General features: G+C 43.5%; 1 protein-coding gene across 1 annotated transcript; it reads left to right on the forward strand.

The window, feature by feature from the left end:
- The first annotated feature begins 8 nt into the window (after positions 1-8).
- On the forward strand, positions 9-27,943 carry SRSF4 (serine and arginine rich splicing factor 4). The gene is made up of 6 exons (XM_047083531.1): positions 9-209; positions 17,684-17,826; positions 18,733-18,845; positions 22,691-22,905; positions 26,119-26,208; positions 26,451-27,943. Exons 1-6 carry the CDS (start codon positions 103-105, stop codon positions 27,274-27,276), a joined length of 1,494 nt encoding a protein of 497 aa, XP_046939487.1. The 5' UTR covers positions 9-102; the 3' UTR covers positions 27,277-27,943.

Consider the following 27,943-nt stretch of genomic DNA (forward strand, 5'->3'; position numbering starts at 1 on the left):
CGCCGCCGCCGCCGCCGCCGTCGCCGTCGCCGCGCTCTCGCTTCGCCGGCCGCCGCCTAAGGGGGGCTGGGGCCGGGCCAAGCTGCCGCCACTGTTGCCGGAATGCCGCGGGTGTACATCGGCCGCCTGAGCTACCAGGCCCGGGAGCGCGATGTGGAGCGCTTCTTTAAGGGCTACGGGAAGATCCTGGAGGTGGATCTGAAGAACGGGTGAGGAGGGCAGAAGAGGGATCGGCCGGGTGGGCACGGGGCCCCGGCGGTGGCGGGGAGGCGGCGGGGACGGGAGAGCGACGCCTGCCCGGCGCGGAGCTACTACCGGCCTGCTCCGGCTCCGCCATAGTCGCGGCGCCTCGGGGGCGCGGGTAGGCCCTGGTTCCCACTGCGCCTGCGCGGGTGGGGGTGGTGGAGGGATAATGGGAATGATGGTGAGGATCTGAGTGGGACGGGGAGAAGGAAAACCCGAGTGGGACTGGGACTCCAGGAGGGAGGGTACGGCTCCAAGGCCCCGAGGAGGCCTGGGTTTTTCCTTCCCGGGCCCCGCCAGCGGGGCCTGGTTCGTCTCCGTTTAGAGACCGACCTTTCCCGCTCTCAGAGCTGCTGGAAATAAACAAACAGGATTTCCTGCTCCCTTTTCACCTCTTGCCCAGTGTAGTGGATCAGACGGTCACCACGCATCTTTCCCGGGGACAGGAGCTCTGGAGGGAGGCCCCTTTTTTGACTTGCATGTGTCACACTTTTTTGGGCGGGAGACTCGGGTTTGAGTGAGTAGTCTAGTGACAGTTTCGAAAGTATCGTCTTGCCTTACTGAAAGCCTTGGCGATCTCTCTACAAGAGTAAATTAAAGTCGTAATTCGTTATCTTTAAAACTCCGTACAGAGTTTCCATGGTGTGGTTTCCGTTCCACAACTTGCCAAAAAAAAAAAAAATACTTTGTCGTTGTAGAATTTGATAGAGAATCGTGGCCACCCTGGCTAGTATCTGCGTCAACTAGTTAATGAGACAGATTCACAGCTCGAAATTGCTAACTGACTGCCTCCCCGGGTATGGTCTGTTCTTTTCCCGTTCTACTTCTGCAAAGCAGGGCCAGCAGGGGCTACACGTTTCAGGGAAAACAGATGAGTCCTGCTTGGAGAAGATGTTGAAAGAGGAAAACTATGAGAACCAGGGAACGTTAGGTAGGACTTGAAAGCCATGGACATAAAAATTAAAAGGAGTAGGGGGAGCATTTTAGGGCTAAACCTTGAGTTTTGAAGGAACTTTTGGCTTGTTAAAAAAATAAAATACCTTTGCAACAGGTCTGGTATGGCTACAGGTTACTCCCCATTGTAATACTAGCAGCTCACACTTAAGTTATGAAAAATACCTAAGTATGAGTTGTGCACTTGAGACAAATTGGTAGCTTCCATATACTCATATTGTTGACTAGGTTTTAAAAGTAATTTCAGAACGATGCTTTGGAAGAATCATCATCTTACTAAAGAGAATGTCCTGGATGAAAGTGTTTATTATGGGGTCGCCTGGCCGGCTCAGCCCCTGGAGTATACGACTGTAAAAGGCTTAGGAAATTACTCATTCGGGACCTAGAGAAATTTGTTTCTTAAGAAATTTACTAAGTAAAGTGAGTTTTTGTTGTTACTATGATACATATATGAAAGATCAAGTTAAAATGCCCAGTTTTCTTCAGAGACCAACTAAGTTGACAGAGTAACCAAATTTTGTGGGGAAAGCATGGTTCTTGAAGCCAGACAGACTTGGGTCAAATCCTAGCTTCACCACTTAACTATCTGTGGGCAGGTTACTTCCATGACTCTAAATTTTCCCATCCACACAGAAAAGGAACATTAGAGATAATTGTAATGCATTTGGCTTGTAGCTGAAACAGTAACTGTAATCAAATGGATTTGACTGTGAGCATTTGGAGACAGGTTAAGTGTTTGATAATGTGAAGCGCATTTGGTGAGATCTGTTTTCTAAAGTCACTCAAGTGATAGCAGGAAATTATGTTGATGTTAATGGTAAAGTGGTTAATGGAACAAATCCGTTGATAACCCACCAACAAGGTACCTGCTGCTGTGCTAAATGGATTGGAGAGAAAGCAGAAAAACACCTCTGCTCCCGAGTAAATTGTTGATGGTTATGGCATGTACACTTTGAGTTAAGAAATGCTTGCTCTCACTTTAAACTCAAGTAAAACTTGCGATGGTGTGTTTGAAGAGATTTGTTTGAAATAGTCTTTGAAGAGTGAATTGAGTGGGACTTCAAATAAAGTGGGAATAATGTATGTCATAACCAGTGGTGAGGAGGTTGTCCTATTAGGAACACTTGAGAAATAATGAGTAACCAAGCTTGGATTGAGTCTCATGAAGGATCTAGAAATTTTAACGACATAAACCAGAAACATCAACCACAAAATTTTACACTGAGCATCCAAAATTCTGGATAGGAATTGAACGGCTCTGGAGGGAGTAATTGAGCAATCTATGAAATGGTAAGATACAAGAAAGGACAGATCCTTGCAGAACTCTATAATACCTGGATCTCTTTTGGGGAACTGTTCCCTTTTTACGGTTCTGCTAAACCATGATCTGTGTGAAACCTGTGATGGAAAGTGAAGGTTGAGGAACGGGAAATCATTTCAGGGATTCAAAGGCAGGTATGACAAACGGGCTCACCTGGAAGCATTCGGGGACTCCCTTCAGAGGAAAGCGACTGCTGAGCAAAGGACCAATGGTGTGGATGTATTTCAAGCAAGAACTGACTGGACTAGATTGCAAAAGCACACAGGAGTCTAAAAGGAACAAAAAGAAAGATGGCATAATTTAGCAACATGCATAAGCCTGTGGTTCTGGACGCTAAGGTAGCAGGTCTCCCTGAGTAGCAGTTTTTAACATACATGGATTGTAATTATTAGTAATTGAAATGCTAAAGCAGATTTTGGCAGGATAGGATTTTGATAAATTGCTGAGGAGTCCGAATTTGTAGAAGTGAGATATATCAATAGACAGGTAAGTTCAGAATTAAACAGGCATAAAGTACTGGCATATGAGGAACCAGATGAGCTCTCCAAAGGAAACTCAGTGACCAGGAGAGGATTTTATGGATCCTCATGGAATTTTAAGAAGTATGTATGCAAGGGGTGCCTGGGTGGTTCAGTCGGTTGAGCGTCCGACTTCAGCTCAGGTCATGATCTCACCATTAGTGAGTTTGAGCCCCGAGTTGGGCTCTGTGCTGACAGCTCAGAGCCCGGAGCCTGTTTCCGATTCCGTGTCTCCCTCTCTGCCCCTCCCCTGCTCATGCTCGCTAGCTCTCTCTCTCTGTCATTCTCTCTCTCAAAAATTGAAAAAAAACATTTTAAAAAAAGGTATATATACAATAGTTCATGGCCCACCTTTTTATTATTCCAGGCAACTGTAATCTAGATTGCCTTTATTTTAGAGAACTCCTAGAAAAGTGGTTCAGTTTGCCAACCACAAACGTGATGTAGATCTCCAGGACCATATAGACCACTCCAGATCCCCTAGGGGTCTCCTACATTCGTACCTGCCACACCAACTCCAGCAAGAGCCACTGTGGGACCAAGGGTCAAGAAAGCAACGATGTTAGCACTACCTGTCTATAGCCTTCCACCTCTGGTAACTTTTTGCTGCCTCTGATTGTGAATTCTGTGGGCTTGCTTTTTTATTAATCATTTCATGTAAAGTGTAGAAGATTTTTTAATACGGTCGTTTCTCTTGCTACAAAATCTTGTGGTTTCAGTCATAGATTTTTAGATCTTAATTTTTCCATATCTTAGTTAATAAATTTAACTTGTCACACCCTAAGATTATTTTACTGGCCTAATAACTGGACAGGTAAACCTCCAAATCATTGAGGGTTTTCATTTTGTTTGTTTTATCTTTAGGTGGCTAAAGGAATGAATTAAAACCCTCCAGAAAAACTTGGCTATAATAAATTTCACACCTATGCTTCATATTACGGTGAAATTGTGAATAGCCGGAATTTTTAGGGGGTGTCTTGGTCCGTTTAATAGAAATTTCACAGTATATTAAATATTACCAGGAAGTTTTTGTTTTCTTCCTCCTTGAAAATTCCTTTAAGTAGAAGGTACCTTGCTTAATTTTTGTAATATGTTAAGACTCTTTCAGTGAGTCAAATCCTTGTGTTTGTCCCTGATCACTGTAGAGCATTGTTAGATTTTAGATATGGGAATGAATCCCTGCCAACCCCAGAATGTACGCAGGGATTTTCTCCCAGCCCTTGATGGGAGCTCGTTTTGTTTGGTTTCTTGTCTTTTCTTTTAAAAGGGCAATAGCAGAAATATATTAGGTTAATGTTCCAGGTATGGTTTCTGGTTAGTTGAACTGTGGGAGATTATCTTCACCTGCCATCAAATAGCAGGTGCCATCAAATGCTTTATCATTTTTGTGATAACAGTACAATTTGTAGGTGCCGGGAGTGACAAAGAAAAAGCAGGCACTCTCCCTTTAAGGACCCACCACCTTTTTGTCCTCAGGCAGTTCTGCCCTCAAAGATGATGGCACATTTGAGGGGCACCTGGGTGGCGCAGTGGGTTAGGTGGCTGACTCTTGATTTCCACTCAGGTCATGATCTCATGGTTCACGGATCTGACAGTGTGGAGCCTGCTTGGGATTCTCTCTCTCCCTCTCTTTCTGACCTTCCCCTGCTTGTTCTCTCTCTCTCTAAAAATAAATAACATTAAAAAAAATTTTTAATAAATAGTGGCACATTTGAGACAACCTCTATCAGGTTAAGATAATTATCTTGTTTCATTTGTACCAAAAGTTTCTTATTACTTATAAATGAGTGTTGGATTTTGTCAGATTCTGCATCTAAGATAATTGTTTTATGTTTTCCTTTTAACCTGTTAATAATGGTATATTAAATTTCCAGAATTTTTTGATGCTGAACCATCCTGGAATTCTTGAGATAAACCCGACTGATTATGATGTATAATTTTTTTATGATAGTAGTTTAATCAATTAATCTTTTATTCAGGATTTTTGCATCCATTTTAAATAATTCTATGGGTGACATACCCTAAAAGCACATGGTTAAAGTGTAAATAATAATAATAATGGCACATTTGAACTCTTATGGTCCAAGGCTTTGAACCTTTCTGTTAAGAAAAATAAGGCATTTGGGATGCCTGGGTGGCTCAGTTGGTTAAGCGTCTGGCTCTTGATTCCAGTTCAGGTCATGCATGATTTCACGGTTTGTGGGATCAAGCCCTGCAATGGGCCCTGTGCTGACATCACAGAGCCTGCTTCGGATTCTCTCTCTCTCTCCCTCTCTCCCTCTCTCCCTCTCCCTCTCTCCCTCTCTCCCTCTCCCCCCCCCCACCAAGAAAAAAAGAAAGAAAGAAAAGTAAGGCATTTGGTTCTAAATTAATTTTATGACTAAGAAGAGATTAAAACAGTTTTGTTTAAAGGAGCGCTTGAAAACTTTGTTTATACTTAGTTAAAATTAAAGACCCATTCTTAACTCTTAAAACATTTCAAAATAGCATGTATTTATTTCTGATTATAAAATGTTTACGTATTTATTGTAATTTTTTTTTTAAATACAGAGGACAAAAATAATCATCCAAAGATGACACTGTGTCCATTTTGAGACTTTGCCTTTTGTGACCCACACATGCATTTCTTTTGCTTCCCCATCTTTGTTACAAAGTCGGGGTCATACTATACATCCTATTTTGCAACCTTTCTGTTTCTACTTAATAGCCTGATCCTTTACCTTTGTCATTAAGTGTTCTCCTACAACTGCATTCTTAAGGGGTTCATAGTGTTCCCACATAAATGGTATTTAATGTACATAATTAAAACCATGTTGCAAGACATTTAGGTTGTCTTCAGTTTTTTGCTAATTTTATGCGTTATAGCACTGTGCTGAATATCCTTTATATAAATCTTGGGGTAGATTCCTGAGTGGACTTTGGGAGTCTGAGTGTTTACACATCTTTAAGATTTTTGCTACCTATTGAGTTCCATTACTCTCTAGACAAAGAGTGTTTGTATTTTCACCTGCTGTGTTGAGGAGTTCCTGTTTTTCTGATTTCTCAGCCACCCTTCATTATAAATTTTTTAGTATTATGATTTTTTAATTAGAATGTTTAAAATTGTATATGAGGAAGTTATCTTGCAGCCTTTAAGCCTCATCCATTTAGCCTACCAAGCATAACAGATTCGAGAACTTTTTTAAAAATTTTTTTGACTGGTTAGAAATTAAATACAAAATCCTTTTAACATAAGGTCATATGTGCACTTTTACGTTCCACTTTTTCTGCCTAATTTATCTCATGTTATTTTTTCTGTTACATAAAAATCTTACATCATTTTAATGGCTGCAGAAAATTCATTGTATGGCTGAATCATGATTTACCCAACCATTCCTCTTAGGTCATCTCTAAATTCTGGCTGTTAAAAATAACGCTGTGATGGGTATCATGTGCATAAAACCTTGTATTTTTATCGTTCCTTGGGACAGATTCTATGAGATAAAATTCATGTGTCACAACAGGAGAGAATGTTTTCAGGGCTCTCAATGCATATGATGCCAAATAACTTTCAGAAGAGCTGTGTACCAGTTACCCTAGAACCAGCAGTGTATGGCGCCTGTCACGGCAGCCTCACCAGCATTGGGCACACGTGTTGTGTAAAATCCTTGCGAATTTAACAGGTACGAGTGGTCTCGTGTCTTAACCGAGAACTTTTTTCCTTAAGCCAGAAATCATGAGAAATGGGACTATGGATTAAGCAGCGTTCTTTATTAGTAGTTATAACCATTGCAGATGTGACCACGTTGTTTTTATACTGAGGTCTCGTGTGGAAGTCTGCCTACGTCCAGAACTTAAGTATGCTATCTTTTATTTTTCCTAAGACTTGGGTAATTTTTTAAATTTCTATCATTTTGAAAAATCAGTGCCAAAGGATAATGCCATACTGCAATATTGACCAAATGCTGCTAGCCTCATTTCTCTGGCTTGAGACTTCCACTCTATGATCCTGTTTTCCCAGTCAGTCTGTGATAAGAATAAACATTACTTTTATTATTCGGTCAAGTCATTTTAAGCCCCTGTTCCTCACTTTAATGTCTTGGTCCTCCCTTCCTCATTGAGGTATCATAGGAATAAAAGGGCCATGTGAAGTATTTGTCCCTTTTTTAAAAATAAGCATAGGAGGGACGCCTGGGTGGCTCAGTCAGTTAAGCGTCCGACTTTGGCTCAGGTCATGATCTCACAGTTCACGCGAGTTCAAGCCCCGCGACGGGCTTTGTGCCGACAGCTCAGAGCCTGGAGCCTGTTTCAGATTCTGTGTCTCCCTCTCTCTCTCTCTCTGCCCTTCCCCCAACTCGCGCTCTGTCTCCATCTCTCTCTCTCTCTCAAAAATAAATAAACGTTTGGGGCACCTGTGTGGCTCAGTCGATTGAGCGTCTGGCTTTGGCTCAGGTCATGATCTCGCAGTTTGTAGGTTCGAGTCCTGCATCGGGCTCTGTGCTGACAGCTCAGAGCCTGGAGCCTGCTTCGGATTCTTTGTCTCCCTCTCTCTCTTCCCCTCCCCTGTTCGCTCTCTGTCTCTCAAAAATAAATGTTAAAAATGTTTTTTAATAAAAAATAAATGTTTAAAAATAATAATAAAATTTAAAATAATAAGCATAGGATGTAGACTAGATAAAATGTGTTTTGGGTTCCCAATATTTCTAGATGTTTCCAAGTAACTTAAACAAAATTGTACTTTGAGCTTCTCTAAGAAACGTGCTCCTGGTATCTGAGAGGATACTATTGGAGGTGGTATTTATAAATTTGTAAGCTAACAGTAAAATTTCAAAACTTTAAAAAACAGCAGCAGCATGCGCTTGTGTGATTTATTTTTCAACTGCATATATCAAAGCACCTTACAAACAAGTGTTGTCTCTAGTTTGTATTGATGGGGAAACGGAGGCATGGGGCAACTAAGTGGCTGGCTCAAGGTTACAGAATGAGTTATTGACAACTGTGCAAACTGAAGCTCTTTCTTATTCCCATGCCAGATACAGCATGAGCAGTGTCAGCCAAAGCTTCTCGTGCTGTTTCCTTCCAGATGGTTCAATCCTATTGTTCTGGCACTTGCTTGCGTTCAAGGTTGAGAAGGTGGTTTAGGTTCCACAGCCTGTTCAGTCTTTAGTCTTTCATCAGAGTCTTCAGCAAGCTAAAAAGTTACTGCCAAAAATGAGACAGGTAGTACTGTTTTTTGACATTGGCCCTGGACAGAAACTGCTAGTGATAGGCTGCTCTTTGAAGAGCTGTAAGGTGATGTCAGCTTTGTCATGGCTGACTGGGGTAGGATTTGTGCAAGGAGACGCAGTTAAATGATCTCTGTCACGGTATCATTAGGGCTGTCTGATCTTGGAGGCACCTGAAGGCAAAGGATCGGGCTGTGCTCTGGATTTGTATGCCCATATTTTGAGGAAATGCCCTACATGACCCTTCCTGCGTGTTGAGATCAAAGTTTGGAGGTCTCGGGAACCACAAATGATACCTGAAGAAGCACCCAGACGACACTTGTTATCCCTCCATCAAGTCCCCCAGCCACGTCTGTAGGCCTGGATGCCAGAATGGGGGGGGGGGGGGGCGTTCGTAAACAGACCTCACAAACCCAGACGAAGCCGGGAGACCAAAGGAGGGAGGTGTGAATCCGGCCTTCAGGAATGGGAGAGGTGACCAGGAAACTCGGGCACAAGAGTCAGGAACCACAGAGCAGAAGCACTGACTTTGAGAAAAGTTATTTCATGTGGATGAAAAGAAGTTGTTGATCCATTAATGTTAAAAGAACTTGAGAATTTTGTTAAAATACTAAATGAATTAAATGCCTGATTTCAAGGAAAGGGCATCCCTGAAAAATAGCATAGGAAGTGGCATCTTTAACCAAAAAGGAAAAGAAACTGGCTGCAACCCAGGGACTGTGGAGTGGTTATGAGGGATATGGGGACAGCCAAGATGGCCCCGGAGGTATAACCTCTAAGAGGCTTTAACACCTGTTACCCACTCATAGTGCCATTTAGAGGTAAGTATGAACTGGGTTTTTTTGTAGCTTTTGTGTGGAATCAAGTAGCACTGTCTGCTGGTTGTAAATCTCTGTTTCATTTAGGAATGAGTAACATACAGTAATCTTTTAAGTCCCAGGAGTTTTTTTCTAAATTGGTAATACGACGTTCATCTCTTGAAGGTTTGGGGGTTTTTTTGGGTTTTTTTTTTTGTTGTTGTTGTTTTTATGTTTTTTTAATCTGTGATTGTCTTCATGAACGTCAGTGTGTCACCAGGGAATATTTGACCCCTTTTCTTGTGGGATCTTTTCATTTCATTTACTCTTAGTAGTGAGTGTCAGAAAATTGAAAAGGACACGGGTGTGATTGCCCCGTCCCCTTTGAAGAAAGTAGCCATGTTGAGTTAAATACATTTTGTTATGACAAGGGTTATGGTTGTAATAGTTTGACCCACAAACTGTTCACAAGTGTGTTACTTTCTAGGAGTACTCTCGTTTTATAGGGTAGAAATACAGTGGTGGCCTCATAAAAGTGAAATCGCTTAACAACCTTTGATTCATTTTGAAACAGTTTTTGGATAGTTGAAAGGAATTGGCTTTCGAAAGGCCCATAGAGTAGTTACGAAGTAAGACTAAATTTGAACTTGATACAGATTCCTCTCTACCTTCTCTTCTGGAGGAATTTTGTTTTATGCTTGGTATTTAGGATATTGAATGTTCCTATTATGTTTTCTTCACCCCAATACATAAATATTTCTTTAGAGATGGCCTGGCCATAATGATGTTACCTTTCTCTGTTTTCCTAAACTTTGATAGACTATAAAATTTGGTAATTTTGCTAGGTGTTGTTCCACTAGTAACTTAGATTATAAATGTTCACAACTTACTGCTATCAATACCTATCAGATGCAGAAATGCTATTTCTTACCATTTAATATTTGTTGTAAGATGCTGATATTCATGTGGGCATTTGTCAAACTGTGTCTGCTCTTTGGACCGCATCTTTCCGTTGGTGTATGGGAGGCAGTAACACATGTTATGAATGTTGACTTTAGGGTAGGAAAGACTCCAGGTGTTGGGTAGCCTCGGCAGGGTACTTACCTGCGTGCAGTCTTATTGTCCTCTGTGAGCTGACAGTAAACCTTAGAGTTGTGAAAATTATTACAAAGGAATTTGAAGAAGGAAAATTCTGGTGGGCTGGAGTAGTCCTGTTAATAGTAGTTTGGAGTTAAACAAAAGTAAATCCAATCTTAGCTGCCTGTCATCTGCGAAGTACTTTCCTGGTCGCTGCTATAATCCTGATGTAGTTGGAAGTCTGTAAACCATACAGTATTCTTTGATTTCTGGTCCATTTTTTTCCATACCATTCATGCTTATATTTATATTTTTTGGTCCCAGTCACCATTTCTTACAAAACTAATTAAATGCATCCTTCTTAAATACATAATCTTGTCAGTATCCATTCACATCTACCACCTCTGGGCCTGACCCTCTGTCATCTCTATGCTGGTCTAATTTTTGCCGAGCCTTAAAACCAAAGACAGATTCCGGGGGTTGTTGTGGGACCTCCAGAATGGGGATTGCACAGAATAATCTTATTTTTCCTCTATTCTTCTAGTCTCTTATGTTCTGAACCCACACATGTTTTCCGAAGGACCAGATGGCTGACACTGGCTAATGGGAACCAAAAGACAAGAGTGAAAGTAACCCGGTTGTCACATACCCCAAGTTTAGAGGTGCCTCACCCTGCCCCAAGATCAATTTCTCTTTTCTCTGGAGACTTTACCCCACTTATCAAAAAACTTGAATAAAGCCTGGCTTATCTGAGGTTAGATTATCAAGTCAAGCAGCAGCATTTGTTAAATGAAAAGGGTTTACTCAGGACTGGGGGAGAGAAGAAGCATTTGCTTTTACAAAGGCAGGGTAACCTTGTAGTTAAGAGCTTGAGTCTGGAGTCAGATGGATCTGGGTTCCGATCCAGCCACACCGTTGATGAGCTCCTTGACAATGAACAGTAGCTTAGCCTCTCCAAGCTTCAGTCTTCTCAGGTGTAAAATGGGAATAATTATAATGATCATAGTACATTCTTCACAGATGAAGAATGAATAGAATATAAGAGATGAATTATTTACCCTGTGCCAAGTACTACACTAAATATTAGTCTTTGTCATTAAAGAGCACGGAATCAAATGAGAGGATCAGCACAAAGAAAAAAGAACAAGTCCTTGAAAGGCCACGGAAACAGCATGTAAAACGTAGAATAGAGCCAAAGAAGGTGCTCAGATGATTAGTCAGGCAAGGGTGTGAGACCTGAGTCTGTGGAAGAAGATCGGTTTGCTTCCCCTTGTGTAATCGAGGCATTCAGGTTTGGAGACCGGTCTAAACAAAGATATTTAGGAGTCATGGTAGGCCTCTGAGCAAAGGGATGCTGTAGGAGCTGGCTTTCCCTGCTACACCGAGAGACAGGTTGACTAAGAATAGCCACATTCATGTGAAATTAAGTAAGCTGATGAGACATGAAGAAGATGGCCTCAGGGGCCCAGCAGATGAGAAACCTGTAGAACTAGGCAGCAGACTGAATGGGCAACCGGAGAGGAATGGCTAGAGGTGATTATGAGTCCCGGGAGTGAATTAGATGGTCAGGGGCTCCAGCAGAGAGAAGTCATGAGGTAGGTTTTCTTCTTTGAAGGTGGGGAAAGACCAAGTGCAGACTGAGCTGTGGCCAGCGTTTGCAGACCAGGAATCCACACTAGCTCTAATCAGAGAGCTCTTGGTGTGCGGGAACTGCCAGTTTGCCGACGTGAAAAGAGCCCCAGACTGGGTACTGGTGAGCCCTGAAGTCGCACCCCAGCTCTGCCACTCAGTGAGCACGGGTAAGTCATCCACCTTCTCCGGGCGGCCTCGATGGCCCTCCCTCCTCTGAGGCTAAAGAAAGGGGAGGCCAGAATGCCCAGAGCCGCCTCCTTCCCGTCTCAGGATAGGAAAGGATCTCAGGAACCTACTTGATGTGGTAGGAGCTCCTGGTTGGCGGGTCATAAACAACCCACCGTTACCAGGAAAGTCAGATTGCAACCATAATCAGTGACCCAGAGCAGTGAAGGTGACACTGGTTAGCTCTACTCTGAGGGCCTGACCACTGCTTCCCTGGAATGTTGCAGACCTTTGGAGTGGGGGCAGTTAACGGTTCTCACGCACAAGCTTCTCTCTGAGTTGGCCTCAGCCGAGCGCTAGAGAAGGGCCACAGAAGTGTCTGTCTGCCATTTCCCGAGCGCTTAACGCAGACAGCAAGGATTACTGTTTTAATTACTATCCTGTCAGTGTGTCCTGACTTTTTTCACCTCGTAAGCACCAAGTTGACTGAAGCGTAGGACCAACACTGAGTACTTTGAAAGAAAGCTGTTTGATTCCTGTTCACTGAATGCCATTTCTTTCAGGGTAGATTTAAGGGCCTTGCCCTTAAAGAACAGTGCCATTGACCCTAGTTTGAGGGTTCAAGCCACCCCATGGGTTAACTTCAACAGATGAAAATTTTTCCTTGGCTACAGCAACATCCCTAATCCCGACCAGCCATGGAGAGGTTCGGTTCTTACAAGGAAAATGAGTGAATGTGGGAATGGCTCACCACATTGGGAAAACAAAACTCACATCCTGCTGATGGTTGGCTGAGGACTGTCATGTCCACATACAAAGAAAAGCATGTGGCACAGTTGTAGGACAAAGGTGAGCAGAGATCTACTGTGGAAAGGGGCAAATGTTTCTTATAAAGAGAACAACCAAGGCGTGCCCCTCGGTAAGCAGCATTGGTGGGTGATCGCAGGCACACGCATGGAGGCTCGCTTTCCCTCGCTCCTCTCGTCCACTCCCTGCCAGCTGGCCGATAGCGGGCACCCCGTTAGTCACGCCCTGCCCGTTAGCTTGACGGCATGCCTCCAGAGAAGTCCTGCTCCTCGTTTTTCAGACAGGACTCTTCCCCGGCCTCCCTATTCAGTGAAGACGTCTGGAAGACGGGACCCTACCCGTTCTGAAAGAGGGGGGATAGAAGGGCACATGCTCTCCAGGGGAGCGTGCAGAGTGGTGTCGGGGGCCGTTGGTGTAGATTGTTAGGACCAGGGGAAGCCTATTTAGCAGTAGCACGGGCTCGGATGATCATTCTCGGGTGGAAAAGTGTGATTAACATTTCTGAAAAGTGAAGTCTTGGAGTGCTTTCGTTTGAAAGCCGTGCGATTCCAGTTCCAGCGTTGCAGAGCTCTGATAGCCTGGGCAGGACACCTGCTGTTGGGGACCAGAGCACTGGCAGTGGTAGAAGCCTGGACTGAAGTGGACAGCAGCCCACATAACTCGGGGTGGCTTTTCTTGTGGCGTCCAGATGTCTGTCCATACTGGGTAACAGGGTCCCCAGTTTTTAGGGAGAAAACGACAGGCACTCCCATCGTTTTTTGTTTGTTTGTTTGTTTGTTTTGGCTAAATTTGTCAGCACAAAACACGACCCAGAGGAAAAGAGGGAAAAGGCAGGAGCAGAGAAATGTTGAAGAAAGGTTTTCTCCTAATTGAAAAATAGTGTGCATTTAATAGGCCATACTTTTTCTTTCATACAGGCATGGGGCGGGGGGGGGGGGGGCGTGCGGTGAGAGACGAGACATCCAGGAGTAAAGCAAGAAGAGGCACATTGGAAGGGTTTTGTTTGTTTTTATTTTTAGCAAGCCCTGCCATGGAGGGATTTTTAAGTTTGTTCTTAGATTCATTCTCCTGAATTCCTTCACTTTCTTTATTCTCATACTGCATTATTGAAAAATGGTAGGTTTTAACCGAGTAGAAGGGGAAGGGTGTCCACAGCTAGAGAGCAATCTGTTGATGGTGTCCGTGAGCTTACAGGTCACACCGGAGGTGGCGTGCATCTATACACGCATGCCGATGCGTACTGTGCGTTTACATGCATGTGCGTATTTTGTGTCCCTCCTTATTTTGACAAAAGGGTTCAAAAGCAGAGTGCTTTGGGGGAGATTAGTTTCCTGTTATTTGCTACAAAGCACAAAGGGATGTTCCCATCAGTTTAGAAAGATCCTCTGATGTCATTTATCAGGGAGAGCTTTATGATCTTGAAGGCACTAAAATTTAGTTGAGATATTAAAATCTAAAATTAAAATTGGGACCCATACAAATAGTTTTAAAAGGTACTCTAGATGATAAAAATTAAATTTATCCCTGTCCATCTGCCGCTGTTGTATTCCTCTGATGCTACCATATTGGCTAAAATTATGCCATTATAACATTTACCTCTCATACCTTTGATGTTAGGAGAGGTCTTAGGGAAATGTAGTATAGCTCCCTCGTTTCACAGATGAACTAAGATCCAGGAGAATAAAGTGATTTAGAGCTGGGTGGTAGCAGAACCAAGATTAGAACCCAGGCCAGTTCTTGCCACTCCAGTCTTCGTAGTTAGGAGTTTGCCCTTTGGAGTCCTACCACAGGCTTTGAATGCCAGCTCTGCTGTTTTATTATGCAAGTTCTTCAACACTGTGTGTCTCTGTTTCCTCATCTGTAAAATGGGGATAGTAGTACCTGGCTCTTGGGTACTGTGAATATAAGATAACATTGTCTAGTCTATAGAGATTACTTAATAAATGTTAAGTAACAATTTGTTGTTACCATTTAGTCGGTTACCATTTAGTCGTCCTGCCTTATCTGGGGAACCCATTCACTGCATATTGAATGAAACAGTCATTCTTTCAGTAAAGCAGACCTAAATAAACAATAACGTGGTAAAGCAACCACACTGATCTGGTCTTTACTTTGCTTTCAAAACAGGAGTCCTGTCAGGTGTGGCTTGTGATGCAAGAGGATATTTGATTTAATCTTCCAAACCCACCCAGCATGCCCTTGGCCAAGAGCAGTGACAGTCACATGCCCAATATAATCCTTGGACTGGACTTTGACATTTAAAATGTCCCAAATGAGGGTGACCGGCTGGCTCAGGCAGTAGAGTGTGCAACTCTTGATCTCGGGGTCATGAGTTTGAGTCCGTGTCAGGCATAGAGTTTACTAAAAAATAATAATGAAAATTAAGAATTTCCCAAATCAGTTTTGTGGAGTAGTAGCCAAACTTTTTGTGCAAAATAAATTTGATTTCAAGGTGGCTATTTTAAGTGATTTGGATAACCCAGAAATGTGTCTACGAAGTGACCCACTTAAGAAGCAAATATTAAGGAAGGACTGATTTGTAAGGGCTGTTTTCCTCTCATAACACAAATTTGTCCCTCCAACTCAGGGAAGAATTTTATTGGCAAGGTATGCCTTGCTTCAGCCTCGGCTGCAAAGAAAGATTGGCCTGTCTGAGCATTGATTGTTGTTTTTAGATAATTGTGCCTCCGTTTAACAGATGGCCGTTACTTCCCCGTCCAGGTCAGAATGGGTTCTGCATGTAAGCCGTGGGATAGAGTGACCATTCACAGGACAGCCTTTGAGTCTGGGAGAGTGCATTTCCCCAGAGGTCTGACAGAAGCATCACTTGTTGTTAAACAGAAGTTGGGCTTGCTGTTTCAGATGATTGGCAGAGCTTAGGGGCTTGCATATTCTCTGACCCTCGAGTCGCTGTAAATCCTAATTATCTTGAAGAAGACTGTTTAGATGTATCTGTGATTTGTTCAGTCTTTGGGAGTTGATGTTGTCCTTCTGACATCACATTAGATGAGTCAGGGTCAGTGAATGGTGCTGAGCCAGCAGGCCACTCCTGGAGGGGCACCGGGGGGCACTTCATCACGCCCGGGGCTGAAGGTTTCCTCGCATCGCTTGTTACTTAGCATCAGGCTCTTGCCCATATGATGCCAAGATAGTGATGCTGTGGGCAAAATAGACCTATGACCAGTCTTGACGGCTAATGAAGGAAGGTACTTTTGGGGGCAGGGGAATGTTTTATGATTCATTGAGAAACCTAAGTAGAAAGTCAGTTTGATTTTTTAATTTGTTTCTTTGTTTAATTTTTTGTCCCTAAAAATGACAGTGCAGCTTTCCTATTCTTTCCACTTTTAGGAAGGGAAGAAGCAGCTACAATTATATTATCGATTACAGATTTTCAGTGACTGTAAGGCACTTAACGTAGTTAAGTCAGTGATTGAGAGAGGCTTTGCTTTTGTCAAATAATGGCCTTGTGTAGTATGACTCTCAGCTAAGCTGCACGGCAGTTCCAGCCTTACGGAAGCATAAAACCGTGTTTTAGATTTCATAGCCCATAAACTGAGCCAGGTGGCTTCTGAATTGTGTTACTGCGAAACATTTCCAAAACATTTCCCATTGAACAACTGGATGTGTCTGTGACTTGAAGTTTGAATGACACTCATAGACATTTCAGCATAAAGAACCCACCAAAGTTGTCAGCTGTATGTTGTCACCTTGGGAGACTCTTGTTTGAAAGGAACTCTTCAGTAAAGGGAAAATTCCGCAATTCCAAGTTTCTCTCACTCACTCACCATGTTGCTGAGTACAGCATTACATGCTAAGGAAACTGGAATAATTTTGGTCAGGCTGGATGAACTTGTGGCAAGCCTTGTAACCTGTTCTTTGTTCCAGTGTGTTTAGACACAGCAGAACACTAGTCAGTGTTTGCCTGCGGACACAGCTTTGTTAAAGACATTGCTTGTAACTTTCCTTGGTGACTAAGTATAATCATTAACATGGTTTTGGTTTTTAAATATAGGTAGTGGTCACAAAGTTAGACTTCACAGCCATGGTGTTAGACCACACTGAAAGTGTACTGATAATATAGTTTATAGGGTGTTTGTTTAACCTTACTTAGAAATCTCTGACACATTTGCTGTTGAGTATTGTAAGTTGTGTTCTTTACCAGGCGTTAGTAGGATTCAGGGGGGGAGGGTGTCTTCTTCGGGAAATGTGTTAAACTACCAAACCTCTTTGTCGGAACATTCCTAGCAGTACTATGTAAAGAAGTTTGTAGTCATACATAGATTTTAGAGAATTCCAGCCTACCTAAAACCTCATGAAAATGAATTTGCAAAACATGAGGAAGTGAATAGATCTGAATTTTTTTTTCACTGATAATTTCTGGAACAAGTTAATTCACTTGTGACTCATTTGTTTAGGTAGAAGAACAGGAACTTGAAAACTTTTTTCTTTCACTGAGATTTGAGGTGCTGTGGATTGTTTACTCGGAACCTTATTCCAAGCACAACCTAACAGCTAGGGCACAGCGCCTGCACACGGGTCTAGCTGTTCTCTAAGCTCTCACTTGGGGGCGAAAGCTACCATAGAGGAGTTTTTATGTGACTTGAAAGAGCCGACACTCAGCCTTGTAGGGTTCCGTATTTTGATACCTGATACCAGGCGTCCCCTGTGGGGGTCTGTGCAGCTGTCACCAGAACTGCTTGGGGAACGAAAGAAGTGGTGTCTGTGTGTTTTAGCCCACCTCCTACTAGAAAGACAGGAGTCTACCTTGAGCAGCCTCCCCATCCTCTGGCGGGGCCTGTTGGCACAAAGCAAAGCGGTTTCAGCCACAGGGAAGAGAAAGCCGATCCTTAGTTTGCAGAACCCACCTAACCTTTGCTAAGCATGACCCTCATTGCTTTCTCTTTAACGGTAGCGAAGCTGGGCGTCAGAGCGGTGCCAACCGGGACTTCGTTTGCTCTCTTCTAGATATGGGTTTGTGGAGTTTGATGATCTGCGTGATGCAGATGATGCTGTTTATGAACTAAACGGCAAAGACCTTTGTGGTGAGCGAGTAATTGTTGAGCATGCCCGCGGCCCACGTCGAGACGGCAGTTACGGTTCTGGACGCAGTAAGCATTTAAAAGGGCATTTGTATCGATGACATACATGCCTTTGTTGTTCAATGTGAATTTTTTAAAGTAATTGATTAATTAATGTTACACTGAAATGTATTGATATTTAAGCCATTTGTTTTATAAATTATGTATCTTTTTAAATGTAAAATTGCAAATAAACATCTTTGATACTGTTTAATTTTAATTTAATTAATGACATAAAGTTCTTGTTTTAATACTTTTTAAAATATGTTTAATGATGTGTGTTTGTGTTGTTGTTTTTTTTCTCTGTAATGCAATTGTTTAACATAGATTTAACAAAGACCTCAATGTTTTAATTAAAAGAATCCTTTGAGGCTAAGATGACTGCCTGTTCCATTTGCTGACCTTGGGTTACCTTTCCATGCGTGGCTCTTTGAACCATTGTGGCCCTTGGCTGACCAAAACAGGAAGCCATGTGACGACCGCAACCTTTCCCCATTAGACCTGGGTGGTGAGGATCCCAAGGGTTAGACACAGATGAGATTAAACTGAAATAGGTGCCTGAAAATCTTTTTTTCGTATAAAATATTCACAAAAACTTTAATCACTGTGAGTAACACCAGTAACTGATTTAGTAATTTGGTTACTTATTTCTAAATTGTTAAATTGTTAATAGTTTTAATTTATGCATGTTAATTTTAAATATAATATTAATGAATATATATACTTACCACTTCGTAAATTAAATTAAATTTCATGTTTAGTTGATTGCTTTTTTAAAAAAAAATCTAGTTTAGAATTAAGGGGTGGGGATAGAACTAAAATATATGTGCTGTGTTGTGGGGTGGGGGTAAATGGTACACTTCAGGGGAATATGTGCTGGGTCACTTTTTCCTTTTCCTCCACTGAAGTCATGTTATCTGTTTGAAACTTCCAAAGGTGGATATGGTTACAGAAGAAGTGGCCGAGATAAGTACGGCCCTCCTACCCGCACAGAGTACAGACTTATCGTGGAGAATTTGTCAAGTCGGTGCAGCTGGCAAGACCTAAAGGTTTGGGCCTCATTAACCTTCTGGGATAAGGCTGGGCGGAGTTATGGTTGGGAAAGAGGTGTTTGTATGCAGGCCTAGGCAAACAATGTAATGGGATTACATGTTTGAAAGTTTTCCCAGAGCATTTGGGAATTCTTGAAAGGGTCCCAGGCACCTGGCCGGCTCAGTCGGTGGAGCCGCACGACTCTTGATCTCAGGGTTCTAGGTTCAGGCCCCATGTTGGGTACAGAGATTGCTTATTAAAAATAAAATCTTCTAAAAACGTAAAAATAAAAATATTTTTTTACAAGTTCTGTGGTAGTACAAAAGACATCGGAATCTCACTACTGTATGTTAGGGGACCATGGCTGTAAAGACAACCTGTGTTGGAGATTGTTGTCCACTGTGCAGAGCTTGTTGTAGAGAGACGCCGTTGTAGTTTCTCAGCAGTAGAAGAAAAAGTTGCAAGCGTTTCCTGTAACATTAGCTGTGATCATGCAGCTTTTTGTCAGCTTCCAGTGTAGCTCTTCATTGGTGAGAACGACTGTCAAATTTTGTGTTCTTTCGTAAGTGTTTTTAATTTTTCATGGAATATTCATCCTGAAAGAGTCTTAAAGATTAAGGTCCAGTGCTGTGTTGATCCAGCATACTGATCCCAGCTTGTTTTTTGAGAACAGTGCTTTTAAGCTCAATAGGGAAGAAATTAGTGTCTTAACCTGGATAGTTTTAGAAGGACAGACGTAAAGGATATTCATTCACACTTCTGTCTCTTGCTTCTCACTTTTAGTCCCATCATTAAACAAATCCTGTCTAGTGAAATCAGTGAGTATATTTAGGGTCAGCAAAAAGTAGTTAGGAATCTTACATTCACAGTTTTAGCTCATCAGAGCAATTAAAAAAATTTTTTTGACTTTATTTTTTGAGAGAGATTGAGAGAATCCCAAGCAGGCTGCACACTGTCAGCACAGAACCTGATGTGGGGCTCGAACTCACGGACCGTGAGACCACGACCTGAGCTGAAACTAACTGAGCCACCCAGGTGCCCCTCATCAAAGCAGTTTTATATCCTTCTCGCCCCCCCCCCCTTTTTTTAATTTGTTCCCAACAGTCTTTAGATAAGAAAGGATGAGATCCAGAAAAGGTTAATTCACACATTTGGTCTTAGCAGAAGAGCCTGGACCAGTACCTGAGCCGGTGTTTCTTCTAGTGCATGGTGCTGGTTGTGGACGAGGCCCTCACTGAGTGTCTCCCAGCAGGACTGTGCTCACAGGAGGAGCACCCCAGTGTTCTGAGAGTGAAGGTTGAGTGTTTGGGTAGAAACTGGAAAGGCTTTCAGACTTTTGGTTAAAATGGAGCCTAGCCAGTGTCTTCAGTTGATTTTATGCGTCTGTAGTTTCACTCTTTGGAAAGGAGAGCACTGGAGCGGACTTCCTTGTAAGTCAAAGCAGACTTAAGAACAGGGTTCTGGAGCCCACCTGTCTGGGGTGCATCCCAGCTCTGCCACTTGTCCGTTATTTTAGTTCAGCAAGTTACTTTCCTCTTGTGCCTCATGGTTTTCAACTATAAAAATGAGATTAATGCTCATTTTTAACTCAAAAGTTATTGTGAGAATTGAATGCCACTCAGTATAAAAAGTCCAAGAATAGTTCCTGGCACAGTAAGTGCTAGCAGTTAATCAAGAAAATGCAAAAATAAATTGAAGGGCTATTGTCTCTTAAATGTGTAAGTTCATAACATCCTGTGATGATGGTGTTGAGATGAAATTCCTCTAGTAGTCTACCTCCATGGACCTGGAGATTTGGCAGTTTCACCCATCGGTTGGGGCAGGTAGTGTTAATTCAGGTTCTCAAGTCTGGCGGCTTGTGTTCAGGCCTCAGCTCGTTCACTTACTGCCTGAATGATGGCAAACAGTTTACTTAGTCTGTATATTCTTCTACTTCTCTGTTCTGCAAAATGGGGGGAATAATTGTATCTTCTTCGTGTGGTTATAGTTAGGGCTTTAGTTAAATCATCCCTGTCCATACAATAGACGTTTAACAGTTAGCTGTTATTATTAGTAATCTGGAAGTACGGTGGTATAAAACAAAAGTAGTTTTTTAAACTACTAGTAAAACGCCCTTTTACTAGAGTTCTCCTAGGTCTTGACCTGTTCAAGACAGTCCCAGCCTTGGTATAACTTAGCATCCTCACTCAGTCTCAAATGTGTCCAAATTTGGATGATATTATATGGAATCCCTGTTTTCTACCCAGAACCCCCATTCCTGAAAATAATTCAGTTGAAGAAATTTTCTATAAAGTCATTCCTGGGCTATGAATAATAGCAAGTGATTATATATAACCTAAAGGTCCCAACAATTGGCCAATCCTCAAATAGTAATGAGCCACCCTAGTTATGAAGATTGTCTATGTTAAGACATGTAACTGTTTTATGCAGTGAGCAAAGAAGGTACCTGATGGCATGTGTTCAGTGTTTGTAAAATACAGAGAGGAAAGCAATAACAAAAATAAATTTCTGTGGAATATGTCTGCAGTCCACAAATGTTATGTGTATACTACATGCCAAGAAATAGAGGAAAATTAGCCAAAAATCCTTAAGTGTTAAATTTCTCTAAATCTCACAGTCTTTTCAAACACTAATCCGATCTCATCTTGTTTATACTTCCCTTTAGTGTTTATCTAGCATGTCGTATTCTCCCACTGGATTATGTTAAGTCCTCAAAAAGAATGAGGAAAGAGGCTTGTAGTGAAGGAACATGGGTAGTCATTGATCATTGAACCTTTGAAGCCCGAGCTTGACAGAACTATTTTGTTGCCTTTGTTTTGAAGAGATAGTATATAGCAATTTCATTTTTTTTAATTTTTTTTAAGTTTTATTTAAGAGATCTCTACACCCAGCGTGGGGCTTGAACTCACCACCCTGAGATCAAGAGTCACATGCTCTTCCTACTGAGCCAGCCAAGCACCCCTACCAGCAATTTTAAATAAAACTGAGATGCTAATCTCGTAATCCCTTTATGGATTGTATTTATATGTTACCCTGGATATTTTTCAGCATTTGTACGTTTTCAAACAAGGATTTACAGTGAAATGTAAAAGACCTAACTTTCACATTTACTCATGTGGTGACATGAGCCTCCAAAGGTGCTATAAACAAAAAGCTTGCCAGTATAAAATTCAGAAAATTATAGTTAAACACTTTCATATTCACACATCACGAAAGAAACAGTTAAATATTTATTGTGTCTACCTCTCACCTGATACTTTAAAGAACCTCAGGGGCACCTGGGTGGTTTAGTCACCTGAGCATCCGACTCTTGATTTGGTCACGATCCCAGGGTCATGGGATTGAGCCCCGCGTCAGACTCTGCACCGAGTGTGGAGCCTGCTTCAGTCTGTCTGTCTGTCTCTCTCCTCCCCCCCCCCCCCCCGGCTCGTGCTCTTTCTCACTGTCTAAAATAAAAAAAGAGAAAGAAAAAGAACGAACCTTAGTTAGGGGCGCCTGGGTGGCTCAGTCAATTGAGCGTCCAGTTCTTGATTTGGGCTCTGGTCATGATCCCAGGGTCGTGGGATCGAGCTCCCCTCCTGCTTAAAACTCTCTCTCTCTCCCTCTGCCCCCCCCCCACCCGCTTGCTTGCGTGCACAAGCTCGCTCGTTCTCTTTTGAGAAAGAAAATAACCTTAATAAATGGGTTGGTATGTAGATGGAAATATTTTAAGAGTAAACTTCGTTTTGTTTCAAGAGTAAACTGCGTTCAAAAAAAAAACGAGCTTTTCTTCCCAAAGGAAAGGGAAAACTTTAATTATAATCACATTAGATATCTTCACAAAATGTATCATGACCTTGTTTGGGGTGTTTTGTTTCTTTAGGATTATATGCGTCAGGCGGGAGAAGTGACCTATGCAGATGCTCACAAGGGCCGTAAAAATGAAGGGGTGATTGAATTTGTGTCTTACTCCGACATGAAAAGAGCTTTGGAAAAGTTAGATGGAACTGAAGTCAATGGCAGAAAAATCAGATTAGTCGAAGACAAGCCCGGTTCCAGACGCCGCAGGTCCTATTCCAGGAGCCGGAGTCACTCCAGGTACCGTGGTTGATCATTGATATGTGTGCGTCGGAGCTTTTGCTGTAAATTCATTCATGAGTACACAGACGGACAGTCCCTTTCCCATCTCCTGTCCTCCTCAGGAACATGGTTCTGTCTGGTTCAGTGACACCACTTCACACCAAGCATTTATCTGTGAGACTCTTGAACTCTTACATCCTGGGTAGAGATCGAAGTGCTTTTCCTGAGGCAGGTGTCCGTGACCTGTTTTCGCATTTCTTCTTGGGTGCCCCGCTTCATACCCATATTGGGAGCAAACGTGGCCAAGGGTCCTTTGTTACTTTCTCAGGAACTCCAGCTACTCATGAGTGGAGACTTTTTATTCAGCAGCCGCTCGGCACTAGGCCAGGCGGTTGTGAATAAAACAGATGTGGTCCGTGCCCTCCTGAAGCTCAGCCTAGTGGAGGAAACGGGCATTGAGCCAATAATGACCAGCATGATAAGTGTGTGTCAAAAGGAAACGTACACGGCACGAGTTTGGAGAACTGGCAGAGGCTTCTCTAAGGGCGGGCACGTCATAAACGCTGGGCCCTAGAGGAGAAGCTGGAGGGGTGGGCAGAGAAAGGGGTGAGGGCCCTTCTAGCGGAGGGCAGCAGGAGCAGAGCGACTGGAGATGAGGCAGAAAAGGGCCAGAGCCTGCCGAGCCACGGACCAGGGTAAGGATTTAAGAGTAGTAGGAAGTCACCAGAGACTTCCAAGCTTTCCAGGTTTGGTTCTGTTTTTTATTTTTTTCTTATGGAAAATTTCAAATACATAAAGCATTAGAGAAAATAGTGTAAGGAGCCCTGAATTCCCTTATTCCTGTCACCCATCCAGCTGTATTACTTTTTATTTTTCCAGTCTTGTTTCACTACCCCTCTCCCTGCCTCATTGTGGACAAGTCTGGGCATCCTGTCATTTCACCTGTAATGTAATTATTTCACTATGTACGTCTAACTAAAATCTAAAATCATGGGGCCATATCACAGCCAGCAAATATGTATTCACATTTTCTCAGTTGTCTCAAATATGTATTTTGGCAGTTGGTTAGTTCATATTAGGGTCCCAACTGGATCTGCACGCTGCCGTTAGGTGGCCTGTCTCTTCATTCTCTTAATCACAGGTATGTCCTCCTTGGTCCTGTTTTTATTCTCCATGCATTTAGTTGAAGAAACAGTTGGCCTATTTGAATATGTTCTCATAGCTGAGATTTCTCTTTGCGTCCTTGTGGTGATATTTACCATATTCATCCTATTTCCCATGTTTCCTGTGAACTCATAGTTAGGCCTCGAGGCTTTTAGAGGAAAGTCAGTATTTTATTAGCAGATGTACTTTGTAAGTAGTACCTTATGCTTCTTGTTGCATCACTTGTACGGTGCTTGGATGTTCCACTTCAAATGACGAGGGGTAGCCTGCATCATTGCGTCCAAAGTCGTGAGCCTGAGCCATCTGTTTTAAAGTTCCACGTCCACAGTCCACCTGATAGTTTTAGCATCTACTGATCCATCATTCCCTAGAGCCACCAGTTGTCATTGCCAAGGGATAACTTTCTACTTTCCTCATTCTTTCTGCATTTAAAGGCTGTAATTCTATCATGGATGATTTCCACTCTTTGTTACTCTCAGGTATAATTTTTATAGGAAATGCAAAATAAAAGTTTGACACCTTTATTTACCACCTTTTAGAATTTTAAAGGTGCTCTAGGATTCCCCAAAGGTAATGATGCGGTTGGTGATTTAATATCATTTTGAATGAATTCTTGGATGATAATGTATATATTTAATAACATTTCATTTACTGCAGTCCTAATGTTTTATGCTCAAATTTTTGACCCTTGGGAGCCCTTCAGGTTGGCTTCTGTGTCTTCGGTTGTCTTGGTTTTGTTTGGTTTTCATGTGGATGTGCTTTCCTAAATATTTTCTCAAATTGTTTATTGCAGTCATTTTCAAACATAAAAGTGGAAAGAATAGTTCACGAACACCCGCATACTCTCCTCCTGGCTTCAACAGTTGTTAGTAGTTCGTGTTCTTCTCTTTCTCTGTGTATATATTTATGCACACACACCCCGTACGTTTGCATTTTAAGGGAAGTTGAAGACAGGATGCTTCACCCCTAAATACTTCAGCGTGTGTCTCCCAAAGTGAGGATGACCACATTTATATTCTCTTACCTAAGAACCTTAACAGTGATTCCATAAAGTCATCTTCTATCCAGGCCAGTTTCAGATTTCTCCAGTGGTTGCATGGGTGTCTTTATACCTGCATTTCTCTGCTGACCGGGACCCAGTCCAGTCCTGTATTGCAAGAGCTTGTTAGGTCTCTTCAGTCTGAAGCAGGCTCCTCCCACCCCACCCCACCCCACCTGCCCCCCATCCTGACACTGACTTTTGTTTTTAATAGTATCCCACATTTGCATTCATCTGTTTCCTCGTGATATTGTTGTACTTTATCCCCACTTCCCAGTAAACTGGAAGTTATGTCTTGAGAGGTGTGACTGGGGAACAGGTTCAGTGTTTTTGGCAAAAGTCCTTTCACAGATGGTGGAGCCCAGCGGTCTTTGAACATTTCCTCTTTCTGCCATGATGAGATGTTCTAGGCCCATCTCGTGCATTCTCTGCCCTACACTTGGAATAGTCGATTCCCCTGAGGAGCCCTGCTTACTGTGGTAGAAAATAAGCAGAGTTCACAGTCTTGGCTTATTGACGATTTTTTTTTAAAGCTTGGAGTGTGTTTTTTAAAACGCTCTCTGGTCCCAGTGAGTGAATTGATAGCCAAAGGGCAAAAGTGTTTGCAGGAAGGCTAATGAGGCTGTTGAGGGACCAAGAGAGACGGTAGTGGCTTGGTGGGGGGGCAGCAGCAGAGGTGGGTAGACTGGAGGCAAAGAGGCAGAATCAGGAGTATGTGTGGATGAGGGGGGAGAGAAGAGACCGGGGTGGCTACAGTTCGTGGTACGAGGAACTGGCTAAAGAACCGTGGCACCCGTGGAAATAAGGAAGGAACCCAGCAGAAAGAGCGGGTCTGGGGGAGACGTGGGGTCTGAATCAGAGGTTCTGAGGTTCAGGGGAGCCATGCAGGTACCAGATCTGTGAGCCCAGAACCCTGGAGAGGGTTCTTTTCCAACACCGAGCCTGGACACAGCCAGTGCTGTACGTATTTTTCAATTGGAAAAGGTCTCGGTGTTCAGCTAGCCTTCCTTCATATTCTCTCCTGCTAGGTCTCGTTCCCGGAGCAGACATTCTCGTAAGAGCAGAAGCCGAAGCGGCAGCAGCAAAAGCAGTCATTCGAAGAGCAGGTCTCGGTCCAGGTGGGTCTTCCTTGGCATGAGCAGAGGAGGTCCGCGGGGCATGCCCGTCCCACTTCCCACTTGGGTTTTAACCACGTTACCAGTCTTCCCTCAGCCCGGGTTTTCCAGCTCAGGATGGGAATCGGGGTTCAGAAAGCGGTCCCTGGCCACCGCAAGCCGTACGCTTCGCGTTAGTCTCCTGTTGTCACAAGCGGCGTGAGGCATGAGGTCGCCCGTGACCCCCGATCCCCGTGTCTCCTCAGGTCGGGCTCCCGTTCCCGGAGCAAGAGCCGCAGCCGCAGCCAGAGCCGCAGCCGCAGCAAGAAGGAGAAAAGCCGGAGCCCCAGCAAGGACAAGAGCCGCAGCCGCAGCCGCAGCGCAGACAAGCGCCGCAGCAAGAGTAAAGACCAGGCCGAAGAGAAGATCCAGAACAGCGACAACGCCGGCAAGTCCAAGAGCCGGAGTCCCAGTCGGCACAAAAGCAAGAGTAAAAGTCGAAGCAGGAGTCAGGAGAGGCGAGCGGAGGAGAAGCGGGCGAGCGTGAGCAGGAGCAGAAGCAAGGAGAAGAGCCGGAGCCAGGAGAAGGGCCTGCACAAGAGCCGCAGCCGCAGCCGCAGCAAAGGAGGCAGCCGCAGCCGCAGCCGCAGCAAAAGCAAGGACAAGAGGAAGGGGAGGAAGAGGAGCAGGGAGGAGAGCCGCAGCCGGAGCCGCAGCCACAGCAAGAGCGAGAGGAGCAGAAAGCGGGGCGGCAAGCGAGACAGCAAGTCGGGCAGCGGCAAGAAGAAGAAGAAGGAGGACGCCGAGCGCTCCCAGTCCAGGTCGCGCTCCCGCTCCGCCTCCAAGGAGCGCGAGCACGCGAAGGCCGAGTCCGGCCCGAGGGAGGGCCGAGGGGAGAGCGCGGATGCCGGCGCCCATCAGGAGACCCGGTCCCGGTCGAGGTCCAATTCCAAGTCCAAACCAAACCCTCCGTCAGAATCACGCTCCAGATCAAAGTCCGCTTCAAAAACCCGGTCTCGGTCCAAGTCCAGATCCAGGTCTGCGTCCAGATCGCCCTCTCGGTCTAGATCCAGGTCCCACTCGCGGTCCTAACTGGCTACGACCACAGCTGGAACTCCCCGAGAAGTCTTTTGTACATGTTTGGTAGCCGTAGCACAAGTGATCGAAGTAGAACATACGTCACTGCTGTACATTTTTAACTCCCCTAATGGTGTGTCTACAATTGTTAAATCTAAGTGCTTCCTCTCCGTAAAGCCTCCTGGCGCCAGGCCTTCCTGCTCGACTGAAAACAATCTTCTCTTTGAAAACCCCCTTTACTCCTGGCCCACAGTAGAATATCCAAAACGCCTCGGCTCTCAGGCCTGGCCTTTCCCACAGGGAGCTCAGTACCTGGATGGCTTTCAGGCTGGAACGGTGACATAGGTAGGTACGGTGAGTTCGGCCATTTTTGCCCTCGAATTGATGCCCTTTGATGTTTGCCATTTAGTGAAAGTGCTAAGTCTTAAGTTTCCTACCACTTTGGTTTCATACTTTTGGACTTAACAAAGTTGTGAATAGCACAGTCGAGGAAAATTGATACCTGCAGTAACCCATAGGAAATAAACTGTAGAGTTCCATATTCTGGTATTGTGATTATATTGTTTTATATTAAAAAAGAAAAGAAAAGAATTTTTTTTAATTTTATTTTTCCCCGTCTTGCAAAGTATAGTGACCCCTGTTTCCATTAAATTTGAATAAAGACTATTTTTGCTTGACAAGA

Source organism: Lynx rufus, unplaced genomic scaffold (genome assembly GCF_022079265.1).
Source record: "Lynx rufus isolate CCGP_SWC_20201006 ecotype Redwood Valley unplaced genomic scaffold, mLynRuf1.p SCAF_2, whole genome shotgun sequence".
NCBI classification, from domain to species: Eukaryota; Metazoa; Chordata; class Mammalia; order Carnivora; family Felidae; genus Lynx; species Lynx rufus.

Excerpts from the sequence above, each read along its gene's own strand:
- SRSF4 (XM_047083531.1), top strand. The coding sequence starts at position 103 with ATGCCGCGGGTGTACATCGGCCGCCTGAGCTACCAGGCCCGGGAGCGC. Across the intron at positions 210-17,683 it reads GAGGTGGATCTGAAGAACGG|ATATGGGTTTGTGGAGTTTG; the intron begins GTGAGGAGGGCA and ends GCTCTCTTCTAG. Across the intron at positions 22,906-26,118 it reads AGGAGCCGGAGTCACTCCAG|GTCTCGTTCCCGGAGCAGAC; the intron begins GTACCGTGGTTG and ends CTCTCCTGCTAG.